At 35.7% G+C, this 25,024-nt stretch overlaps 1 protein-coding gene and 1 non-coding gene across 2 annotated transcripts in view; one reads left to right on the forward strand and one right to left on the reverse strand.

Moving 5' to 3' along the window:
- Window positions 1-25,024, forward strand: part of LOC111176125 (serine/threonine-protein phosphatase 4 regulatory subunit 4) — a 50,265-nt gene that overhangs the window by 1,816 nt on the left and 23,425 nt on the right. Inside the window, exons 3-13 of the mRNA XM_089908162.1 lie at window positions 1,413-1,519; window positions 2,342-2,449; window positions 8,264-8,385; window positions 10,976-11,098; window positions 12,660-12,829; window positions 13,153-13,272; window positions 15,584-15,661; window positions 16,504-16,587; window positions 17,431-17,613; window positions 22,447-22,552; window positions 24,044-24,191. Coding sequence (XP_089764288.1) covers window positions 1,413-1,519; window positions 2,342-2,449; window positions 8,264-8,385; window positions 10,976-11,098; window positions 12,660-12,829; window positions 13,153-13,272; window positions 15,584-15,661; window positions 16,504-16,587; window positions 17,431-17,613; window positions 22,447-22,552; window positions 24,044-24,191 — 1,349 coding nt within the window. The remainder of the gene's footprint in view (window positions 1-1,412; window positions 1,520-2,341; window positions 2,450-8,263; window positions 8,386-10,975; window positions 11,099-12,659; window positions 12,830-13,152; window positions 13,273-15,583; window positions 15,662-16,503; window positions 16,588-17,430; window positions 17,614-22,446; window positions 22,553-24,043; window positions 24,192-25,024) is intronic.
- TRNAA-UGC (transfer RNA alanine (anticodon UGC)) lies at window positions 12,165-12,237 on the reverse strand. Its single transcript has one exon. It is a non-coding gene; the product is annotated as a tRNA-Ala (tRNA).

Here is a 25,024-nt window from a genome sequence, read left to right on the forward strand (position 1 = left end):
TGGGAAGATCTACCCAGTTATAAGGATGTTTGTATACAGGATGCCAAACGTCTAGATGATTACACATATTTAAATATTGAACATAAGGGCTTCCCTGGTGGCGCAGTGGTTGAGAGTCCGCCTGCCGATGCAGGGGACACGGGTTCGTGCCCCGGTCCGGGAAGATCCCACATGCCAAGGAGCAGCTGGGCCCGTGAGCCATGGCCGCTGAGCCTGCGCGTCCGGAACCTGTGCTCCACAACGGGAGAGGCCACAACAGTGAGAGGGCGGCGTACCGCAAAAAAAAAAAAAAAAAATTGAACGTAATGTTGACATATTTATACTTTTTGATTAGTGGTGCATGGTAGCATGCAGTTTTTACTCTAGAATGTCGCATATTATTTAACATGTGATTTTTAAGATTTTTAAGTATGCCTTTTATTTCAGATCTTTGACTTTTAAATTATATTTATCATTATGCATTCAGTAATTCTGGCTACTCTGTTGAGAGGAAAAAAGTTGACCCTTTGATTAAAGTTATAGTTAGAACTTGGGGGGATCGTAGTACCACCTAGTATTCTGATCTCCATTTTAAGTAGATGAGAAACCTTGGGATGAGAAATAGCAAGATTACTTAGACAAATTAAATAGCTGGGACCAGAATCAGGGTCTGATCTTCATAATTCTTTACAGTCTGTCGTGCTGTTGAGTTCGAGTGCCCAGGACATACACAATACAGTATCAGAGTTGGGCTGTTGTATTCAAATGACAGAATTACCTTAATAGAATCTTTTTGAAGTTATAATGTTTTGCTTGCTTCAGGACAAATGTAAAAATTAATCTATATGGAACAAAAACAAATTTCAGGGTATCTAATAATTAACTTGCTTTTTTTCTTTTGAAAAATGTATATTTCACAACTATATGCACAAACAGATCATTAGAGAATTCACCATAAGCTTTAATTCAATTTTTTTGGTGCCTAATTGTTTTTTTGCTTGTTTGTTTTTTTGCTGTACGTGGGCCTCTCACTGTTGTGGCCTCTCCCGTTGCGGAGCACAGGCTCCGGACGCGCAGGCTCAGCGGCCATGGCTCACGGGCCTAGCCGCTCTGCGGCATGTGGGATCTTCCCGGACCGGGGCACGAACCCGCGTCCCCTGCATCGGCAGGCGGACTCTCAACCACTGTGCCACCAGGGAAGCCCGGTGCCTAATTGTTTTTGATTGCATAATTTATCATCATCTTTACCTTAATAATCCAAGAAGGCAAATAAAATGAGATCCAGGTGATGAGCAAACATGCACCTCAAAATGTAATTGAGATTCTATAAAAACGTTTAGAACATTAAAATAGTCTTTGAAGAAGATAGCTGACATTAGTGTCAAGAATATATAAAATTTTGTGAATTTGTTCTCTAAATCTTTTCTCTTTAGATTTTGAATCCACTTGTTTCCAAGGCACAACTTTCCCAAACAGTCCAGTCTCGTTTAGTTAGTTGTAAAATTTTAGGAAAATTGACCAACAAATTTGATGCCCTTGCGTGAGTATTTGTATGTAATTTTTTGTCTACTTTATTAAATTGATTTAAAATGCATAATGACTATATTATTAATAATTATATTAGATTTGTATTATTCCATACTGTTTATAGTTTAGCTGATTTAAATTTACAGAATATAGAATTCTCGGGAGTCTACTTATTCAGATGCATTCCTTCTTGATATGGCCTTTCAAAATCAATAAGGGTAACTTTTTTTCTATTTGCCATCTTAGTCATCTCTGTCACATACCTTGTGTAGTTTTGAGGATAAAATAAAATTATCTTACAGACTTCAAAAATTGGTGAACACTGACATAGAGATAGATTTCTGCTTTTTTCCATCAGCTTTTTTCCATCATTGCTATGAATTCATTATCTTGAATAATTTATCTTACTTTGAGGTTTTATAGAGAATGTTTACAATTTATATGCTGCACTCTGCCCAGATGATAAATACCAAGTGGAAAGAATGGAATGTTGTGTAATTATGACACAAGAGTAAGATATAAAATTGACGAATATTTTGGTTGAGGGTTGCTAGAATCAGTCCACTTGCCTATAGCCTTTTATCGTAGCTAAGATGTTTTAGCTGCCAATTACAAATTAACCATTATTTAAAAAGACTCAGTCATATACATAATTTAAAAGTAGCTGTTAACATCCAAGTGTAATAACATATGTAAATATACATTGTAAATGATAAAGTTCTTTATTAAGGTATGTTTGTTATTATTAAGCTAAGATTTTGAGGATAATTTTTTGAAAATATTAATTATTCTAAAATACTCACCCATTTGCATGTTTCTTTCCTCTCTCTCCAAGCATTAAAAGAGAAATTCTTCCCTTGGTAAAATCACTCTGTCAAGACGTAGAGTACGAAGTTCGATCTTGTATGTGTCGGCAATTAGAAAATATAGCTCAGGGCATTGGGTAAGTATACTTTCAATTCCTTTTGTCACAGTCTTATTTCTGGATTGTCAGACATGTGTGTCCTGTTCTGTATTCCATGAAAGCATGCTTTTAAAGGGCTAAACTTTATATGATCTTTAAAAGTGATCATAGTAAGTACTTTCTGGTGTGTTTATGTTAAAAGAGATAAAAGTGAAGATGTTTAGTATGGTGGGTTAATGTTAATTTCTTTCCTTTTTACCTTAGTTACTTACTTATCGCTCCAAACCCCTAGATCCAGGAAGGGAAAATTGTCCGTGCTTTGAATATAATATACCATGCTCAGACTATAGCTGTACCATATCTTTTAGCTGGCAGCTGTATTACTGGGTCATTTCAGATGAAATTACTCAGTGGAAGTCTGTCTCCTGTGTGGCTCTGCGCTTCCAGTGTCTGCTTTGTAGGTCTCCTTGTCTTCTGAGTGTGTGAAGCTCAGGAAGGAGAGGGATAGGGCAGTCTCTTCTCTTCACCTGTAAAAACTAATCTCATGTCAAGGTATAAGTATGATTTTAAAGGGAATTTTATCTAAAAACCGTCTTGGGAAACAGTTTTTTTTTTTCAAGTATCCTAAATTGGTACAAAAAACTTGGGGACCTCTCATTTTTACTAGAAATTGCAGTGATTTCTCCTGGTTCTTTGTTTCACAAGCAAGGACAATCAGGTTGTTGCCATTAAAATTGCTAATTAAAAAAAAAAATCTGGGCCAATATTGAAGGCTTTAGAAAGACTTTAGAATGTCATACAGGTTGAGGGTAGAGTAGTGTCCTCTGTCCTGCATCCACCCTTGCTGAGTAGGATTGAAGTGTTGTGTGGATGATTAACACTTCAACAGAGTAGTCAGTTCCTTAACCTTGATCTCAGAACCAACTTCCTTCCTTCTGTTAGGTCTTCTAAGGCTAGGCTGACTCTGGATCATTGTGGGCCATAATTAATTCAGTCTTGTCCAGATCTCTGCCTCTTAACCAAGATCAGAACCTATTAGGAGAATATGCTGTTGTCTTTTTGTATTCTGTTTTTTTTTGTCACTGAAATTTTGACACAGTGGATGGGTCTTCGGAAAATTAATATATGATTATTGCTTAAGGATTAATTTATAAAGGTAAAACTAGAATGAATCTACCTAGCTTGTTAAGTTAGAATGCACTTGTTAAGTTAGAATGCTTGGTTATATAATATTTATTTAATTTTGAGTTCTTACATATTATTAAAGACATAATTATAGGACTTTCGTGTTATGCTGGCTGAAAATTACTAAGACCTGATTCATATTCTTTATTCTCCCTTTGAAAAATACATAAAACTAAAGAGAGGTACACAGGCTTTTTTCTTTTAGCATTGAAAATTAGGAATACTGTTAAGATCTGATAGTTACCAAGAGAAATTTTCTTATAGTCAAGGCTAGATGAGGCCCTGAGATAGGTGAAAGGAATTAGGAAGAGAAAACTTCAGAGATTGGCACTGGTTTGATACTACTGCACTGGGAGTTAATGTTCGTAAGGCATTTGGGATTGAGATGTGCTGGGAAGAGGCCCAAGAACAGAACAGAATTGGGTTTGTAATTTTGTGTTTGCTGTGGCTAGCAAGGGAAGATTTACTGACTATTTTAGTTTAACCAGAAGTGAGCACAATTATTTATTAGTAAGATGATCAGGAAGCAAAATGAAGAGATTCTTCTCAAGCTAGCATATCCGTATGAAATAAAAGCTGCAAAACACTGGAAAGCCACTATGGATTGTGCACCAGTTTAGGATCAAAGAGGACAATTCTTAGACTACCAGATTAATAGTGAATAGTATTATGAAGAGGTCATACACAGTCATCATAAGAAAACAAGTGTGCTGAATAGATTTCCCCTTGTATAGGGATGACTAAAGAGAAAAGAAAAACAGACTTGTGATCTACGAAATGATCCTTCAGTGTTAGAGGGGAAGAACATGCAGCACTAAGATCGGAAAGAAAGAACATACTTTTGAAAAAGTTGATCAGACTGCTAATTATGGTTATATACTAAACAAGATAACCTGAAAATCCTCCCATTACAATATGTGGCAAAATTCAGCATCCATTCATGATTAAAAACTCTCAGGAAGCTAGGGATGAAGGAAACTTCCTTAATCTGATAAAGGGCATGTATGAAAGGAAAACCTATAGCTAACATCATACTTAATGGTAGATATTGAATGCTGTCCCCCTATGGTAACAGCTGGCAAGGATAGTTTTCATCACTTTTATTCAATCTGTACTGGAGGTTCTAGCCATTGAAATAAGGCAAGAAGACAAAAACCTAAAAGGTCTAAAGATCTGAAAGGAAGAAGTAAAATGTTTTCTATTTGTAGATGATATCGCTGTTTACATAGAAAATCTTCAGTAATTTACAAAACAGCTATTAGAACTAGTAAATGGATTTAAGGATGTTTCAGGATACAAGGTTAACATACAAAAATCAATTGTGTTTTTGTATACTAGCAAAAGATAGTTAGAAAATTTAAATTTAAAAATTTGAATGAAATTTTTAAATGAAATTTTAAAATTCCACTTATTTATTTTAACAAAAATGTACAAGACCTACACTGAAAACTCTATACACTGAAAAACCATAAAACAATGTGGAGAGAAATTTTTAAAAACAGATATATACCATATTCATGAATTGGAAGACTCAATATTGTTAATATTGTTAAAATGTCAATTCTCCCCAAGTTGATCTAGCAATTCAATGCAGTCTCGACCAAAATTGTGCTGTTTTGTAGAAAATGATTCTAAAATTTATATGAAAATGCAAGTGACCTAGAAGAACCAAAGCAGTCTAAAAAAAAAAAACGACAAAGACTGTGCATTACCTGTTTTCAAGACATAATAAAACTACAGTAATCAAAAGAATGTAATCTTGGTAAAAGGATAGACATGTATCAGTGGAAGAGAAGAGAGAATCCAGAAACAGATTATGGTGGATTGATTTTTCAATAGAGTGTCAAAGCAATTTAATGAGGAAAGGAAAATCTTTTCAAAACATGATACTGGGATAACTGGATATTCATAAGAGAAAAAATTTGAACATCGATTCTCACCTCTCACCATACACAACGACTAACTTGAAATCTATAATAAACCTAAATATAAAACTATAAACTTGGGACTTCCCTGGTGGCGCAGTGGTTAAGAATCCACCTGCCAATGCAGGGGACACGGGTTCGAGCCCTGGTCTGGGAAGATGCCACATGCTGTGGAGCAACTAAGCCCGTGCACCACAACTACTGAGCCTGCGTCCTAGAGCCCCCGAGCCACAACTACTGAGCCTGCGTGCCCAAACTACTGAAGCCTGCACGCCTAGAGCCCGTGCTCCGCAACAAAGAGAAGCCACCACAATGAGAAGCCTGCACACTGCAACGAAGAGTAGCCCCCGCTCGCTGCAACTAAAGAAAGCCCGAGTGCAGCAATGAAGACCCAACACAGCCAAAAATAAATTAATTAATAAATTAAAAAAAAACCCTATAAACTTCTTGAAGAAAGTATAGGAGAAAATCTCTGCGGCTTTGGGGTAGGCAAGGATTGTTTAGATAAAAGTCATGAACTATGAAAGAAAAATGTGATAATTAGACTTTATATTAAAAAAATCTGTTTACTCTTTAAAACGAGTCAAGTCCAGAATGGGAAACTACTGATACTCACAATACATATATCAAGCTTATATCCAGAATATATAAAGAACTCTTAATGACTCGATGATACAGAACTCTTTTTTTTTTTTTTTTTTTTTTTTTTTGCGGTACGCGGGCCTCTCACTGTTGTAGCCTCTCCCGTTGCAGAGCACAGGCTCCAGACGCGCAGGCCTAGCGGCCATGCTCACGGGCCCAGCCGCTCCATGGCATGTGGGATCTTCCTGGACCGGGGCATGAACCCGTGTCCCCTGCATCGGCAGGTGGACTCTCAACCACTGCGCCACCAGGGAAACCCTGTACAGAACTCTTACAAACAATCCAGTTAAGAAATGATTAGTATGTTTGAACAGATATGTCATAAAGGAAGATAGAACACATGACTAAAAAGCACATGAAAACGTATTCAACATCATTAGTCATAAATGGAATGCAAATTAAAACCACAGTGAGATACTACTACTACTACGCACTAACTAGAATGTGTAGTGTAAAAAGCCTGTCAGAATCAAATATTGATGAGGATTTGGAACAGCTGGAACTCTAATACACTGCTGGTGGAAGTGTAAAATGGTGGAACCCACTTTGGAAAACTGATTGGCATTTACTTAACAGTTAAACGTATATCTTCCACATGACCCAGCTATTGTACTATAAAGTGTTTACCCAAGAGAAGTGAAAATATACGTCAACAACAAGAATTGTTTTATATACACAAGTTTATAGCAGCTTTATTTGTTTTACCTAAAACCGGAACAATCCAAATGTCTATCCACAGGAGAATGGAAAAATAAAATATGACATGTCCGTACAATGGAATACTATTCAGCAATAAAAAGGAATGAAGTACTGATACAGGTGATATTATATCATGGATGAATCTCAAAATCAGTATGTTAAGAGAAATAAATCAGACACAAAAGGATATATACAGTATGTCAAATACAAACTAACATATAGTGACAAAAAGCAGACCCATGATGGCCTTTGTCAGACGCAGATTGTAAAATTCAGATATAATGGGATTGATGGTTGGTTCTTGTCCTCTGCCCTTATTTTTGTCTTTTGTCAGATTGGAAGTCTGTTGATGAAGGGGGAGCATGTAGGGAAGGGCCAAGCCAGAACTCTAGAGGCAACTTGTCTTGTGAAAAGAGAGCTGGAGATGAGTAGGTCCCCAGTGTTTCTTCAGACCCAGTCTCCTTAGAACAGGTCAGTGGAGAAGGCACAAAGGAGAGGGTTCCTCGAATTGATTTTGCTGTCCTGGCTGACCATAGAACTCAGAATCATCATCAGTATTTATGCTGAAGCAGACAGCTACCATCAGATGACTCCAAATCATAGCCAGCAATGGGGTAGATTTGTATCACACAGCCAGACCCCAGAATTCCTGGATGGCTCTCTGGGCAAGCTTGCTTATTTCGTTCATCTTGTTATTCCTGACCCTGTATTTTACCCCCTTTTGACATCATGAAAGGGTTAGGTTGTAGTTACTAGCGTCTAGACTGATAAAACTGGACTTGTACAGATATTAGGATCTTTAGATCCTTAGATCCTTAGACTTCTATTCCATATACATCTGGCTGGGGCAGAATTTACACGTGAGGGAAGAGAAAGATATTCTTATAGATATATTAGTTTAGGCAATATGCAATCTACACCCACTTCCTGAAAAAAATTACCTATAATCCAGTTTGCTAAGAGGAACTAATGAAAAAGGGAAAATATTTGTATCATACATGTAAGTCCCCCATAATGCCTTATTTCCCCTCAACTTTTATAATATGGCAAATGGGCAAAGAAAATGAACATATACTTCATAAAGAAGAAGTACAAGTGGCCAATAAACATTTATTCAGTCTTGTTGTTCAACCATGTTAGTTGTCAGAACAATACATTCACTTAATGAGTATATTGAGCAACTACCATAAGTTGCCTAAGTAAATATGCAATTGCTGTCGATGTTTCTTGTATTCATACTATCATGCTTTCCCAGCCAGACTGCAAGCTTCCAGACAGCAGGAGCCACATCTTTACGATTTTTCCTATTTTCTGTAACACTTAGCTCAGTGACTTGGTCTTCGTAAGTTCTTGATGAAAACGTATTGGTTTGATTTATTTTCTTCTATTGCTTATTGTGCAGGACAGAACTTACAAAAAGTGTGGTGCTCCCTGAATTAATAGAACTTTCTAGGGATGAAGGCAGCAGTGTGCGGCTTGCAGCTTTTGAAACTTTGGTTAATCTGCTCGACACATTTGATACAGGTAAATCTTCATGTGAACACATCTTTGCTTCTGAAAGCATTGTTTTTCCATGTTTTGTATCACTAGTAAGGAGTAAAGGTAGCTGCAGGATAGAGTTTCTTATGTTAACTTTCACGATAAATGTTAGACTTCCCTTCTTCTCTCTCTCTTATGGTCCTTTCTCTTTTGGTGCCTTCTCTGCTGCCACTTTTCCCCTCCTGGCACCCGGTGTTGTTGAATATTTCCTACCCTTCTCTTTCCTTTCATCAACATTTAACTGACTAGTATGTCGGGCTAAGAATTTGGGTTGGTGATTAGTTTTTAACTTGCTCAACTAATTGACCCTAAGACAGATCTTGACTAAAGCAATATCTAAATTAGCTTCCTCTACTTAATATTTTAATGCTGGAAATTTCATGGCCACAGGAAGAGAAATCTGGGATGGGATATTTGGGTGGGAATGGGTAAAGAGGTGTTTCTTAGTGTTGTGCAAATAAAATCACAAAGACAATTAAATTAGTTGCTCTACTGAGTGTGTGACTAGATTCTTAACCAATGTTAGACATTAGTTCAGTGCAAATTAACTATTTTGTCAGGGTGAAATTTGGAAGGGCAAATGTCAAGTACTCAGGTGCAAAACACTATTGTGTAATTGTAGGACTCCTTTGTTTTTGTTTTTAAATTTATTTATTTTATTTATTTTACTTTTGGCTGCATTGGGTCTTCATTGCTGTGTATGGGCTTTCTCTAGTTGCAGAGAGCAGGGGGGCTACTCTTTGCTGCGGTGCGCGGGCTTCTCATTACGGTGGCTTCTCTTGTGGAGCCACGGGCTCAGTAGTTGTGGCGCACGGGCTTAGTAGTTGTGGCTCACGGGCTCTAGAGCACAGGCTCAGTAGTGTGGCGCATGGGCTTAGTTGCTCCGCAGCATGTGGGATCTTCCCGGACCAAGGCTCAAACCCGTGTCCCCTGCATTGGCAGGCGGATTCTTAATCACTGTGCCACCAGGGAAGCCCCTGTAGGATTACTTTGGATTAATAATATTTTAACTGAACTAGGAGACCCTCTTAAAGATTATTGCAGTGTGGACAGTTATGATGTATGGATGTTACAGAATAATAATTTAGGCCATTGGATGAACCAGAGGAGTAGCAACAGCAGTATCTGATAAGTGAACAAATGAATCTCTTTGTCCTAATAATGGGGCACCCTTAGGCATCCAAACTAGAAACATGGGCATCATCTCCGATCTGGGGCTTTTCCTGCCCCTCACTTGGTTATCACAGATCTGTCCTAACCTGTGTTCATGGCTTTATTTCTTCCCGTTCTTTCCCACTCCTCTGGCATCTGGTGCTCCAGCCGCATTTGCCGTTATCTTGGCATACCAAATTCTTTCAAGCTCTAGCCTTTTCATGTTCTCTTTTTTCACCCTTCCCTCTATTTTTCTCCTAGCCAGCTGTTTCTTTTCAGTGCCCAGTTCAAAACAGTGTCTTCTCTGACATCTTCTAAATCCCTTTATACCAGGGGTTGGCAAACTATGGCCTCTAGGACAAATCCTGCTGCCACCAGTTTTTGTAAATAGAGCTTATTGGAACACAGCCACTCCCATTTGTTTATGTATTGTCTGTAGCTGTTTTGTGCCAAAGTGACAGAGTTGAATACTTGGGACAGATAAACTACAAAGCCTAGAATATTTGCAAAAATAGTTTGCAGACTCCTGCCTTATACTAACTATTAAAATAGCGATCACATTGTCTTATGATATTTTTTGTGTTTGACTTCTTTGCTGGTCTGAGTTTCTCAAGTTCAGAGAACTTTTTATTCATCTTTCTACTTCTGTTAATGCTTGTTGTCTGAGAAATTCAATAAATGTCGAATGAATGTTATTTAGTAAAAACAGTAGGTGTGGTACTGAAATGTGTTGATAATAATAACAGTAATAATAATAATACCAATAAACCTGTTACAGGGTTTTACTTAGTATTGTCAGACCCTTAATAAAGTAGTGATTTATTTCTGAAAGTTTAAGAGAACTGTGGGAAATTCAGGGAGCATTTGGAATCAAAACTTAAATATTGTTAATATCAGAAACTTATGACCTAAGCAGGCATACTCAAAGAATGAATTCACTTTTTGAAAAAGAGTTGTATAGGAAGGAAGAGCGAAGAAATTCATTACACAGAATGTAATATAAGCTAACTTACTTTCAATCAAAAATGAAATGACAAAATGCAGCATGGTGTGAGATGTATGCAGAAGAGAATTCCTGCTACTCATCTATTTATACTAGTAGTATTAGCATTCTTGTAGTTATTCAGACTCAAAACCTCAATCATCTTAGCTTTTTAATTTGTAGTCACTCTATAGTTTATTCCCTATGGCCTGTGGTGTCAAGTCCAAACCCCTTAGCCTGGCATAAAAGTTTTTGATGTTTCCCACTTATCTCTCACCTATTCTTTATGTCATCCCTCCATCATCATTGTTTTCAGATATTTTCTGTTACTCTGAGACTAACATAGTAATTTTTCTTTCTGGAATTTGGGTATATGCATTAATTTCTACATGTGCAGTGTGGGCAACTGGATCTAAACTATGTTTTATTCTTGTTTTTCAGATGACAGAAGTCAAACTATACTTCCCTTAGTGAAATCGTTTTGTGAAAAATCTTTCAAAGCAGATGAATCAATTCTTATTTCCTTATCTTTCCATTTAGGAAAACTATGCCATGGACTGTATGGTATGCTATGTCCTAAGAATGTCAAGATTATAGATAATTTTTCCCTTTTCTTTTACCTTAGCCACTAAACTTTAGCTCTTCAGTTGTAAAGCCTACCCTTTAAGTGTGTAAAATCTTAAGAGATCTTAGAATTTTGATAGCATAATTTAGAACACAGTTAGAAATGACTTTTTCACTCGTAGAACCTATATGAAAGAACAATCGCAGGGGCTTCCCTGGTGACGCAGTGGTTAGAAATCTGCCTACTAACACAGGCGACACAGGTTCGAGCCCTGGTCCGGGAAGATCTCACATGCCACGGAGCAACTAAGCCCATGCGCCACAACTACTGAATCTGTGCTCTAGAGCCTGCGAGCCACAGCTGCTGAGCCCGTGTGCCACAACTACTGAAGCCCACACACCTAGAGTCCCTGCTGCGCAACAAGAGAAGACACTGCAATGAGAAGCCTGTGCAGCACAGTGAAGAGTAGACCCCGCTCACCGCTGCTAGAGAAAGCCTGCGCACAGCAATGAAGACCCAATGCAGCCAAAAATAAATAAATAAATAAAATAAACTATTAAAAAAAAACCCAAAACAATGGCAGAGTGAAGTAGGCATAGCCTTTTAAATTTCTGAATATTTTATCTTTATGTATTAGTTGGTATATGATAATAGAAGCTCAGGTATATTAACTATTGTGCATAGTAAGTATACTCTTATCAACTTTTTGTAGAATAATTAATATATCACACGAGCAGTTCAGTTTACAATGCAGAATAATACCTGTAACTCTTGGCATTCTGAACATATTACTCAGTTCTTAGCTTACTAAAATAATGTAAGCATTAATTAAATTATAACAATCTAGCATAGAAAACATATTTTTGTGCAGATTGTGGACTTTTAATAGACTGTTGAAAAAAATTATTGCAATATATATTGAATTACTAGCTTCCTAAGACGGTATGTGAATGTGGAACCAGTCCATTCCATTGATCAAAATTATTTTGAGTTTACTTCACCGTCTTTCAGATTCCTTTTTTTTTTTTTTTTTTTGGCTGTGCCTTACCGCTTCTGGGATCTTAGTTTCCTGACCAGGGATTGAACCTGGGCCCACAGCAGTGCAAGTGCCAAGTCTTAACCACTGGACCGCCAGGGAATTCTCTCAGATTCCATTTTTAAGCTCCTTCTCTGCAGACATATGTGCATGTCTTTTCTGTAGGCAACTTTAGAATATTTACCATAAGTAAATAGCAATAATGGCTGCCATATTATTATTGTAGTGACTCGTTAGTGGTACATACAATGGTACATGCAGAAATTAATGCAGGTGTAATTCCTGTGTTGCATAGTTTTATACTATCGAAATTAAAATGAAAATATTATTAAAATTAACATAAGGTGAAGAACCATTAGATTTCTTCACAATAGTTTATTCTTTTTTCATTGTTGCTTTTATTTATGATTTCCAACCATTTATTTAAATATTTGGTTCCAGTTATTTTTATTGCACTTTGCTTTTCCCTTTTTAATTATTGTTTTCAATTAAAATGTTGAGCAAAGGTTTTGCATTTGTTTTAGGAATATTTACTCCAGATCAACACTTGAGATTTTTGGAGTTTTATAAGAAACTTTGTACATTGGGTTTGCAACAGGAAAATGGACACAGTGAAAACCAGATTCCACCCCAAATCTTAGAGCAGGAGAAGAAATATATTTCAGTACGGAAGAACTGTGCTTATAACTTTCCGGTAATAAATTATACATTTGTATTGGCTAAACGTTTTAATTTTAACTTAAAAACATGTGAATAGATTGCATTGAAAAATAATGCCATAATTGACACTTGCTACCTCATATTATGTCTGGTGTATATTGGTTAATTTATATTGATCTCTGTGTAAGTATATATATTAGAATTATATGCATGCATTTGGATCTTCCAAATATGGTTTATAACTAAATTATGATTCAGAGGACATGATTCAGTTTTAAGTGACATGATTATAATAAGAGGTGTTGATGCATGTTTTTCTCTCCTTCCCACTCATCTTCTCCCTCCCACCTCCACCAGGCCATGATTGTTTTTGTTGATCCTAAAAATTTCCACATGGATCTCTATTCTACATTCTTCTGCCTTTGTCATGACCCTGAAGTACCAGTCAGATACACTATTGCTATTTGCTTTTATGAAGTAAGTCTGAAAAAGTGATACCACTTTACATTTGTTGTTAATTCTACCTACATGTAGTATATGATTTTTTGGTATTTTGTACACATCTGTTTACAGATTTATTAAAAGATACAGGCTCCATATCGCTCTCATATTCTAGTCCTAAATATTGAAAAATTCCCGTAATTCTCTTTAGAATGTTACACAGAATTCATTTACATAAATACGTTATATTCGTTTAACAGGTATTAATCCATTCGTTCAGTATATCTCTAGTAAATCCTTACTTTAAGCCAGACATTGTGGTATGGATGTGGCTGTTACAGATCTGGAAGTAAAATCAGTTTTTATATGCTTTATAATGTTTATATTTAGCTTTACACCTAAACTTAAGGACTTGAGTACAAATGGAAAATTGAGAGATAGATTATTTAAATTTATGGTTTTGACTGCAAATGGATCATGTTTCGTGAGCACAGCTTTTAGATTTCAGCTGTTACAACAACTTTCCATATTGTAAGAGCAAAAGTGAATTTAGACTTTATGATGAATATAATTAACTTCTTAACCCTTGAGACTGAAATCTAGGGCATGTTTCTCGAGTGATTGCAGCAAGCACATGTTGCTGTAATTGCAGTAAACATGTATAACCTATAACTTGCCAACTTTAGGACTGTCACATAAAAATATCTGTGTGGGTTAATAAAATATTCCCTTCTTTAATGAGAGGTATAATAACTATTCTTAATCTCAGTGAGAATATTTCATCCCCTTCCTTGCACTGTGTTCAGAGCATTGTCAGATTAGCTGAAAGTGTGCAGGATATCCATAGCAGCATTAGAAATGTTACTTAAGACTCTTGGCTATTGAATGATAGGCTTTGCTTCTTTTGAATAACATTTTTTTTCTGGTGTGAATGAAATGAATGTTCATTCTGCAAAGTCCAGAAAATATTCCCTTTAAATGGTGTAATTAATTAAAATAATTCAGTGTTGAACAATTAAGTCATCTTTGTAAATATGCATATAGGAATATGCTTTTGGAGGAGGAGAGAGGGCAGAGGGCACTGGCTGGCTGAGTGAACTACTTGTCTGTAATATGTATTAAGTGGGTATTTAGGCATGATTACCATGCACGCTTGTATTTGTCTAGATTGGTGGTCTCCAGAGATGATTGCATGAGATTAGAGTCTGAGAAAGCAATATTTATGCAATACGAGAGTTTCTATTTATGTTTATTTTTATCTCATACCTTTAATATTTCATTTTATTTATGTCCACTATAAGTGGACATAATGTGTTAGCACCATAGAAAAAAAAATTGAAATATGTACACAAAAATATTTCACCAGTAGAAGTGAGTTTGGAAATCATTGATCTAGCTATTTGCTGGGTGGCTAATTTCTGTATTCTTACAATCATACCATGTAGGTAGGTTAAGATGATACTTCATAAATGAATGGTTAGTCTAGGTTTGTCCTTTTAAATAAATTCCACTGGTGGATTTAAATTTCCTTAACAGTATTATTGTTGGATTCTGATAATTACTTTAGTATGTTCTGAGTTTATTCTTGTTTTTCAGAAAAATAATATTTTGAAAATACTTTCAAAAACAACCCTGTAGAGCAAAGACTTTTAAAACACCTTCTTTGTCTAGGAACCCTTTTTCAAGTAAAACCTTACTCAGAAACCCAGTATGTGGAAAAAAATAACCCAAAAACTTAAAGGTGAAGTAGAAACTGGTGAATCTACCATTGCAGATTTTTACTGTTGCTTGTCTACAGAAAAAAAAAAAACAGTTCACAAAGGAGTTGGTTTAGTCTAGATTCTCCCAACTCCCAGCTCCTCTCTTGCTGATTGAAGTCTTTGATGGGAAAAGTCTTCGAAGTTTTGCTTGCTTAGGAGTTTTCTCTATCCCTATGTGGCTACTGGCCTTCAGTAGAATTTGTCCCCTCTGGGAGCTCTGAACGGAGATGAATGCTCCCATGGCTGGGCTCCCTTGAAAGACCCTGTTGGCTGCTCTAAGACTTTAAAATGTGAACTACAGGCATCCATGGGCTTATTAGTGCTTGTGAGAGGGAAGTTATGACTGATAAATCCATTCTTCTACACTCCCGACCCTCATATGTTCACACACTCCAGCGTGTTAGGAAGCAGACTGAAAAGCTTACATATGCAAGTAATTTTTCTAGAAATCTAATTTTATAGTTGTGTTGTAAACAAGTCTCATTTTAGAAGAAAATCTAACAGGGATTACTTTTTTAAAAATTGTTTTTATAACCTTTATATGTCTAGTAGTCTCAAATCTGAGAGACTTTATTGCTCCATTCTAGGTTTCTAAACTTCTAAATTCTGGAGTGTATTTAATACATAAAGAACTAATAACATTATTACAAGATGAATCATTGGAGGTAATATCTTCTTACTCTTTGCTTTTTACTTCTGTTATATTAAGTTTGAATATATCAATGCCTTTTTTCTTTTATTTTCCTGCTTCTTGGGAATTGCATGAATTCTAATAGCTGACTAGCTCCAGAAGCTTCAAGTCGATATGCCACTGTATCATAGACTAGAAATTGGGAATATCTTTTAAAAATAGTAGGTTTTAAAATATACATGTATATTTGTTACGGAAAATTTTGGAAAGGCCAAAAAGTAGACAGACAAAAGAATACTTTTAGTTCTGATCACTGTTTCTCTTGTCTTATATTTTTTCATTTTCTATTTTTTCTATATAAAGTTTTTAAAATTTTACATACTTGTGATCATATGTTATATCACATTTTATATCTTTTTATTTCTCTTAGCATTGTTTGGGGAGTATACTTGTGGAGACTTTGGAACACTTTATTTTGATGCTTTATCTACTATATCCTATTCACCCAAATGACTGCTAGCTTGCCAAATCTCAACTCCTCAACATTAGACATCACTGAAGGTGTCGTCTGACTTAAACTGCTTTTCAAAAGTTGGGAGGCAGTTTTGAGCATGTTGTCAGGCTGTCTCAGATCTAGACGATTTGAATATTATCAAGAGGCAGACATACTAATCTCTTTTCAAAGGTAGTTTGATCAAGGTAGCTAATTTTGTTTCTAAGACTTTGCAGCAAGAAGATGACAGAGCAAGAAAATAGAAACTCCCAAAATGCTGTTTGGTAACTCATACTACTTCTGTGTAGAAATCGGCATGTTAATTAATCTAAGATTAGAAAAACAGCCATCACAAGAAGAGTAATCAATATCTCTGTTAAAAGGTACTAGATGCTCTCATAGATCATCTTCCAGAAATCCTGGAACTTATGTCTACTGGTGGAGAAAGCAGTGTTCAAGAAAATAAGGTAAATCCCATGTATCAAAAAAGTTTCTGGACATTATATGGCCTACCTTACTCTGCAGAGTTGTTGTGAGGAATCAACAGAAGAGTGTATGAAAAACAGTTAAAAGAGTGCTTGCCACATAGTAGGTGCTCAGTAAATGTCTGCTAGAATTTGAACAGCTTGAATTTCCTCTACCATTCCCTTTTTTTTTCTTTAAACATCTTTATTGGAGTATAATTGCTTTACAATAGTGTGTTAGTTGCTGCTGTGTAGCAAAGCGAATCAGCTATACATATACATATATCCCCATATCCCCTCCCTCTTGCATCTCCCTCCCACCCTCCCTATCCCACCCCTCTAGGTGGTCACAAAGCACGGAGCTGATCTCCCCGTGAGATGCAGCTCTTCCTACTAGCTATCTATTTTACATTTGTCCTCTACCATTCTTACATTACCACAATCCTTATTTATTGTCCTTGGAGTTTACGTTCATATTTTCAGTTCTTATTAGCATTTATTATTACTGCAAAGAATAGCAACTGTTGAGGACAGAAGGGTAGGAATTTAGAAGGTCAAAGTTTGCTGACAGTGAAATAGAATACATTTTAGTTTAGAAGGGTTGTGAACCCCAGTCTCTTTCAAAATTTTGTCTCCAGTAATCATAAATTTTATTTTTAGATTTTTTTTTAAGTATTTGATTTTACTAAATATTTACTTCCCTGTGACAGCTAAGATGCCTCCTAATTTCCGAAAAGGTTAAGAGTTCCCTCTCCCCAGTGTATTGTAAGACTGAATAATTTGGCTGAGTGCTGAAACTGATTTCTTTAATTATCTTTGATTCTCTTGATGTGTTTTCTTCTTTAGTTATCATCTCTCCCTGACTTGATTCCAGCTCTCACAGCTGCTGAGCAGCGAGCTGCAGCCTCTTTAAAGTGGAGAACTCACGAGAAGCTGCTCCAGAAATACGCCTGTCTGCCGCACATCATATCAAGTGATCAGATTTATTATCGTTTCTTGCAAAGAATGTTCACAATCGTGATGACAAATGTGAGCCCAATACCTGTTATCTGATTTTCTCTTGAACTTGCCCCTGTTTTGGAATTAACCAAATTATCCACATTCTTGAAATAGAACGACAAACTCAGTTCATGCCCTTCTGCCTGGAGGGGTGTTACCTTTGCTTCCCCACCGGTTCTCCTTTTCATCAGCTTCTACCTAGCTGGAGAGAGGGATGCACAGGGAGAGTGTAAACACATGCACTGCAAGCTTGATACCGTTCTTCTCAAGGCAGAGGTTGGCAGGAGTCAGTGATCTCAGCTGCAAAGTGCCTTTTGCTCTCATGTACACCTTTCATGTCTCATGGCCTCAGCTGTGCCCTGTTGCCTTAAGGGCATCCCTTAAGCCCCTTAATACTAGTTTGGGTTCTTTTTCTTTTATAGTACCTGAACAGTGACTTGTTACAAGTAAAATGTATACAAAAAACATGGATGCCCTACTATGGATAACCTCAAAATTAGAGTCAAAGTAGGGGGAAAAAAAAAGACTTGTATTCAAATTTCCCCATAGAGTAAGTTGTCTACCTTTTTCCTTAAAATTTCCAGAGAGGATTGTTTAACCCTCAGTTCACTATACATTGAATATGACATCCTACTACCATTTTTGGAAGTATAAAAAAGTTCTACATAATGTATATGTTTTAGAAACTATTAAAAAAGTACTTTGAATTCTTATTGTTCTCAAAAAAAGTGAGATAACAAAATCTAGTAGCCATCTCAAAAACCCCAAATCAGGTTTAGCTTCAAAGAGGAAAACAATGACATTATTGGTGTCATTTACAACTTAACTTAAAAAAAAAGAAAAAAGGCATATATCTTATGACCTAACACCTCTACATGAAGTTTGTTTCATGTATCAAAGCAAAGTCTAGGGGTGGAAGGTTATTTTATAGATGTAATAATCTTAAAAATTGATATTGACAAAAATAAGTTCCTTCTCAGAGGATAATGCATGAATGTACCACATAGAAAATTTCACATGAAATCAAGCAGAATTTATTAATTACTGTATCCAGCAGTTAGTTACTTGAGTCTCTGCTGTGTCAGACACTGTTCTAAGAGCTGGGGATACAGGAGTGAATAAGACAGACAGAATCCTGCTCTAAAGGACCTTGCATTCTTACATGGTGGTCATGTGGGAAGTGATAAATAGTAAAATAAAATAAATATATTAACAGGTGGTCTTGATCTTAATTGTCTTGATCTTAATTGTCTCAACCTGATTACTTAGTAGGTGTCTTTGTGTTTAGAAAGCTAAGAATACATAATTATTCCATATTTGTACTTTCCCTTATCAGGAAAGAGAAATGATTTATAACATAGTGTGAACAAAATACTTTCAAGCCTGAGGGATCTGCTTTATGTTTTCTTTTACAAGGAGGTAATTCCACACTTAAAAAGAAATACGTGATTCACTATAGCACATTTTCCATGATCAAAAAAGACACTTACATTCTGTTTCAATATTCCCTGGAGAAAAGATTATATTTTTAGTTCCGTATCTAATGGTCGTAATATTCATTTAACAAAATTTATTGAGCACTTACTATGTGCTGAGTACTATTCTAGATGCTAGGAGCACAGTAGTGAATGAAAAGACAAAGGACCTGTTCTCATAGAACTTTAAATTCTATTAGAGACAGAAAACAAACACATATAATACATACATCGTACACCAGGGATGAAAAGTACAAGGAGGAATTAATAAGCAGGGTAGAGGGGAAGAAAGTGATGGAGGGTCGTAGGATGGTATTGTGAATATAGTGGTCAGGAAAAAGCCCTTTCTGATCAAATATGCTTTGTGCAGGGGCTTGGACCAAGTAAGGGAGTGACCATGTGGAGGTCTGAAGGACAGGTGGTCCCCGCAAAGGGAAGAGTGGATGCAAAGGTGTGATATGGCGTGTTGTGTGAGGAGCAGCAAGGAAGCCCGTGTGGCGGTCGTTAGCGAGAGATGAGGCTGGAGAGGTCGCTGGGCCCACAACACGCAGGTGCTTGAAGGCCGTGATGTAGAGCGTAGATTGTATTCTGTGATACGGGGGAAGGCTTTGGAAGGTTTTGAGTAGAGGAATGACAGAAACTAACATTTTTTCCTGCTTTAGTTATGAAAAAAATTTAAAACGCAGAAAGGCAGAGAAAATACTATAATGAACCCTCACACACCCATCACCTAGGTTTAACAGTTGTTAACATTCTGACATATTTTCTGTTTCATCGTGCTGAAAAATTTAAATTATAGATATCATTGTATTTTTATTTCTAAACATTTCAGTACTCATCTCTAAAAAAGGACATTGCCCTATATAACCATGATACAATTATTACATTTGACAAAATGAACAATTATCTTTAATATCATTTAAAGTTCATATTAAAATTTACCAATTATGCCCCAAATATGTGTGACAGTTGTTTTATTCCATATAGGATCCAAGTAAGATCTATACATTGCCTTAGGTGGTTACATCTCTTAGTTCTCTTTTAATCCAGAACAGATTCCCTCTTCGCCCTTCCCCACTTTTTCATGACATTGAATTGAGGAAGAGACTTAGTCAGTTGTTCTGTAGAATGTCTTCACGGATTAACTTGTTTATCTCTTCTCCATATTTCTTCTAAACTGGAGGTTTGATAAGGGCTTGCCGAGTCTTAAACGTTTTTGGCAAGAATACTTCATAAATGCTGCTGTGTATTTTATGTTGCATTGTGTCTGGACAGCTGTCCCTCTGTAAGTGAGCTAGGAGTGGTTGTGCAGATGGGGACAGCTCTGTTAAGTCTACTGCAAAATTGTGTTTTCTCTCTTGTGATCTGCGTCACAATCTGAAGCTGACACTTCAACACTCGGAATACCCAGTTTCCCACCAAGCTTTTACCCGTTAGTTTTAGCATCCAGCGATGATCCTTGCCTGATCAGTTATTTCATTATAACTTGCAGAAAAATGATTTTTTAAATTCTGTCTTTTCTTCTACATTGTTGATGGCATTCTTCTCAGGAGAAATGCCTTTTTTTTTACATCTACTTGGGTAATTTATTTACCCTAAAATATATTTCCTAATGTAAAGAGAGGGTAAATTCTTATTTCTTTCCCTCTAATTATCAATTTTCGGAGTTAGGAAAACTCTTAAGTGGTGCAGTAGCCACTTCCAATGATGATGAATGAATTTTGTTTTTGTCTCTTTCTTTTAGACTCATCATTTTATATTAAATAACGTTTTAATCAGTTACAGTCATTATTGGCATGCTTAAGTGGTCACGACTTCTTTAAACTGGCTTTTACTTGTTTTGATATAATTACTTTTATCTTTGATTTCTGGCCCAAAAGACATTACCTTATACTGTGAGGTATAAAATACACGTATTTTAAACTATTTTTATTTCAAATGACTAGTGTTTATGCATTTGAAATTCTATTAGTATACAAAAAATGAAAGAAAAGAGTAACATCCTTTTATTTAGTTCATTTATCTAAAATTCATTTTCCGTAATTCCACTGATATTTCTGTTTATGTACATTTCTTAAATTTTTTGTTCTAACTCATAGTGAATATTCTTTTTTTATATTCGATTAAAAGCACCACATGAAATGGTACTCAATAGAATGGAAATAACTTGTATAAAATATGAGAGGAGGGGCTTCCCTGGTGGCACAGTGGTTGAGAATCTGCCTGCTAATGCAGGGGACATGGGTTCGAGCCCTGGTCTGGGAGGATCCCACATGCCGCGGAGCAACTAGGCCCGTGAGCCACAACTACTGAGCCTGCGCGCCTGGAGCCTGTGCTCCGCAACAAGAGGCCGCGATAGTGAGAGGCCCGCGCACCGCGATGAAGAGTGGCCCCCACTTGCCACAACTAGAGAAAGCCCTCGCACAGAAAGGAAGACCCAACACAGCAAAAATAAATAAATAAATAAGTAAACTCCTACCTCCAACGTCTTTTAAAAAAAAAAAAAAGATTGATTTAAAAGTAAGATTTAAAAAACAAATATGAGAGGAGGTAGCAGGCAGTACTCTTTGAGCAATGTATAGTTTTTCCTACTTGAATTTCAAGGATCCTAGTATAATAGTCTGAATCGTCAAGAATTGATTGTTATAATATTTATATATAAGTCAAGATGGTGAACATGAATTTATACTGGATACAGTATATCTGATTGAGAGATTTTTCTCTAATACATCATTTGAACCCAAATCCAGTAAAGATGAATGGTTGAATTCATTTAGAATTAAGGTTCTGCCCAGTGGTGTGACAGAAATTCAAAGGACAAAGGAGTTTAAAACACTGGTAAGAGTAATTGGTATGTTGTCCCTTGGGTTCTAAGCTTTATCTGTGTCATGGACCGGGGACCTTCAAGAATGGCATTGAGGTGGAAGAGGCAGAACTAAGCCAGAGGGATCTGACATATACCTGGTCATGAGATCTCTGAGTTTATATTTTAGAAGTTGCACATCTTTGGTGAGATACCTGACACAGGGTATGTTCTAACTAATGTTTGTTGAATAAGTGAGTGACAAGGTCCAGAGGTGGTTGAGATATAATTTGGGGAGAATATCACCTAAGATGAAGTGGCAAGGAAATGAGAGTCAAATATAAATCAAATCTGGATGACTTGGAAATGACTGCCAAATTGCATTAACTTTGTAGTGTGATGGTAGATTAGTTGATTTGCCTGAGCGATGGTAACATTAAATGATGAAGACGCTTCCACAGTGATTTGAGAGGTAGGCAATACTGCTTTTACTTTTAGTCAATAACTTAAAATAGATTTATGGGGCCAAATTCTTCAGGGTATATACTATTAGACTGGTTTAATTGTCTTCCTTATTTCTTTAAGAATGTCTTACCTGTCCAAAAGGCCGCTTCACGAACTCTATGCATTTTTCTACGTTATAACCGTAAACAAGAACAGAGACACGAGGTCATTCAAAAATTAATTGAACGTAAGTAATCATTGTCTCTCATTTTGAAAAATAGAAAGTAAACAAACTGGTTGGCCTTAGTTAGATCTGACTTAATATTATGTATCATTTTGCCATGAATAATTAGGCCAGTGTTGGTATATATTTGCATTTGAGTTTTGTAGGCTAATTTTTTTGGCTTGTCTTAGAAATCTTTGACAGGATCAGATTTGTGATGAATGAGAGTAATGACTACTCTAGGCTGCCTTTTGTGAATTTCTACGCTTGAGAAATTAAAATATGTATACTTATTGTTGAAAGCCCAGTTTCTATCCTGATTAATACAATTTGGAACTAAGATATATAAGTAGGCTATCCTTGAATCGAATAATTTGTTTTATGTTCCTGTTTTAAATATTACAGAATGTGAGTTTTGTTCCCTTGAATAGACTTGATAGTACACATGAATGTGAATCTGGTAAGCCGAGGTGATTTATAATGTCTTAAAAAATTGTCAGTTAACAAATGCAAATTTATTTTAATTTGCTATGGGCTAAAATTAAGACAAAAACTTTTTGTTAAAATGTTAATTCTAGAAGTAGTGGTGCACACCTATATATACTTAGTGAATTTGTTAATTATTGTGTACTTGCTTTGACTGTAGTGTCTTAATGCTTTTATTAAACTCTGTTATCCAGCACAGGCAGGTAATGGAATTTTTCTGGTTATTGGAGTTTACCATTTTAAGTATGGATCACCACTTTTCAAAAAATTCGAGTACATAAAATTCCATTTAAGAAAAAATAATGCTCAATATACTTTAATCTTCCTTTTTTTCTGCATTTTAATTCAGTTTTCATTTTTTTAGTGGTAGGACCTGACCTTTAGAATGTTTTATTTTGAATGGAGATTCTGTTTGGTTTTAAATATTAAGAATTTTGCTTTTGAACATTTCTGTAATAAGGGAGAGAAAATTATCCTTTCAACGTCGACCTGAATGATTTTCAGTGATATCATGTTTACATATGATTTTACTTCAAAGCATTTTTAAGGAAATGAGAAGAAGAAAACAGTTAATTTCACTGGTTAAAGATTTTGAAGTTATACAGACCTGCATTTGAATTCTAGGTCTGTACTTTCCAGCTCTGTGGCTTTAACCACTCTGAATCTCAGTATCCTTACCTTTTAGGAGGAATAAATTTATTCTCATCCCATTGGATTGACTTTCAGGATTTAATGAGATAATACATATAAAGTACTTAGCACATGGTGGGTAATCAAAAAACAGTAGATATGTTCATTCAATATTTAATAAATGCTCATGGAACTGAATGCAATGTTTAATACATTTTTTCTGTTTTTTCAGGTGCTATTAATTTGGGGGTATATAATATGATTTTTTTCCCCCTTATCTCTTGTTTTTGCTAAACAAATTGTGGATATAGAAAAGATTGTCATGGACTTAGTGATTTTTTTCACATGAAATTTTATGTAGGAATAATTAAACTTATAATTTTTTGTTGTTGTTTCTAGAACTGGGCCAAGGAAAAAGTTATTGGAATAGACTCCGATTTTTGGATACCTGTGAATTTATTATAGAGATCTTTTCCAAATCATTTTTCTGTAAATATTTCTTTCTACCTGCTATTGAACTGACACATGATCCAGTAGCAAATGTGAGGTATGGTACCAATCCAAGAAAATATTTGAAAAAATTGTATTTTTTATTTATCTACTGTGATGAATATATGCAAAAGCGTTTTCTTAGTCAATTAAAAATAATCAAGTGAAGAATTTATACTTGGTTTGAAATTCTTGGTAGACTTAACTGAGCCTCAGTAGGACCTGGAAGCGTGATCTTTTAACACTGTCTCAGGTCTTTAGTTTATTGGGTTGATAGCAGTAGTCACAGTCAGACTGGCAGGCTTCTCCAGCCACTTGGATACACACATTGGCATCAAGAGAAGATTGAGTAGATGTGATTAATTTATCTATATCTTCTAAGACTAAAGGAAAAAAATAGTTGAAAGTTGGCTTGGAGAAGATCTGCCCATTTTTACAGGCCCATTTATTCAGAGAAGTAAGGCTGTTTCCAGGGCTTTTAGCTGTCTCACATTTTCAAAATCCAGTAAATGGTAATTGGAGTTGATTAAATAACTGTGAAGTTAAATGAAACGGGCCTGAAAATGGCTTGCTTGGAAACTGAAAAAAAGAATAAATGTATTTTGCCTTTTTTTCCTCCCCAAACAAGCATATTAATTTATATATATATATATATATAATATATATTATATATAACATATATAATATATAATATATATTAATAACATAAAATTTACCATTTTAACTATTTTGTACAATTCAGTGGCATTAAGCACACATGCATACTGTTTGAGTTATTTGTATATTGCATAATGAGTTGAAGAGAATTTTAAACCCTCAGCCATTAGATTTCATATTTGTGCTCTGTGCCTCTGTTCTGAATTTGAGGAACTCATCTGTAGGAGACACAGA

This window comes from Delphinapterus leucas, chromosome 2 (assembly GCF_059928025.1).
Source record: "Delphinapterus leucas isolate spDelLeu-1000000601 "Yukka" chromosome 2, BTC_Dleu_Yukka2, whole genome shotgun sequence".
NCBI lineage: Eukaryota > Metazoa > Chordata > Mammalia > Artiodactyla > Monodontidae > Delphinapterus > Delphinapterus leucas.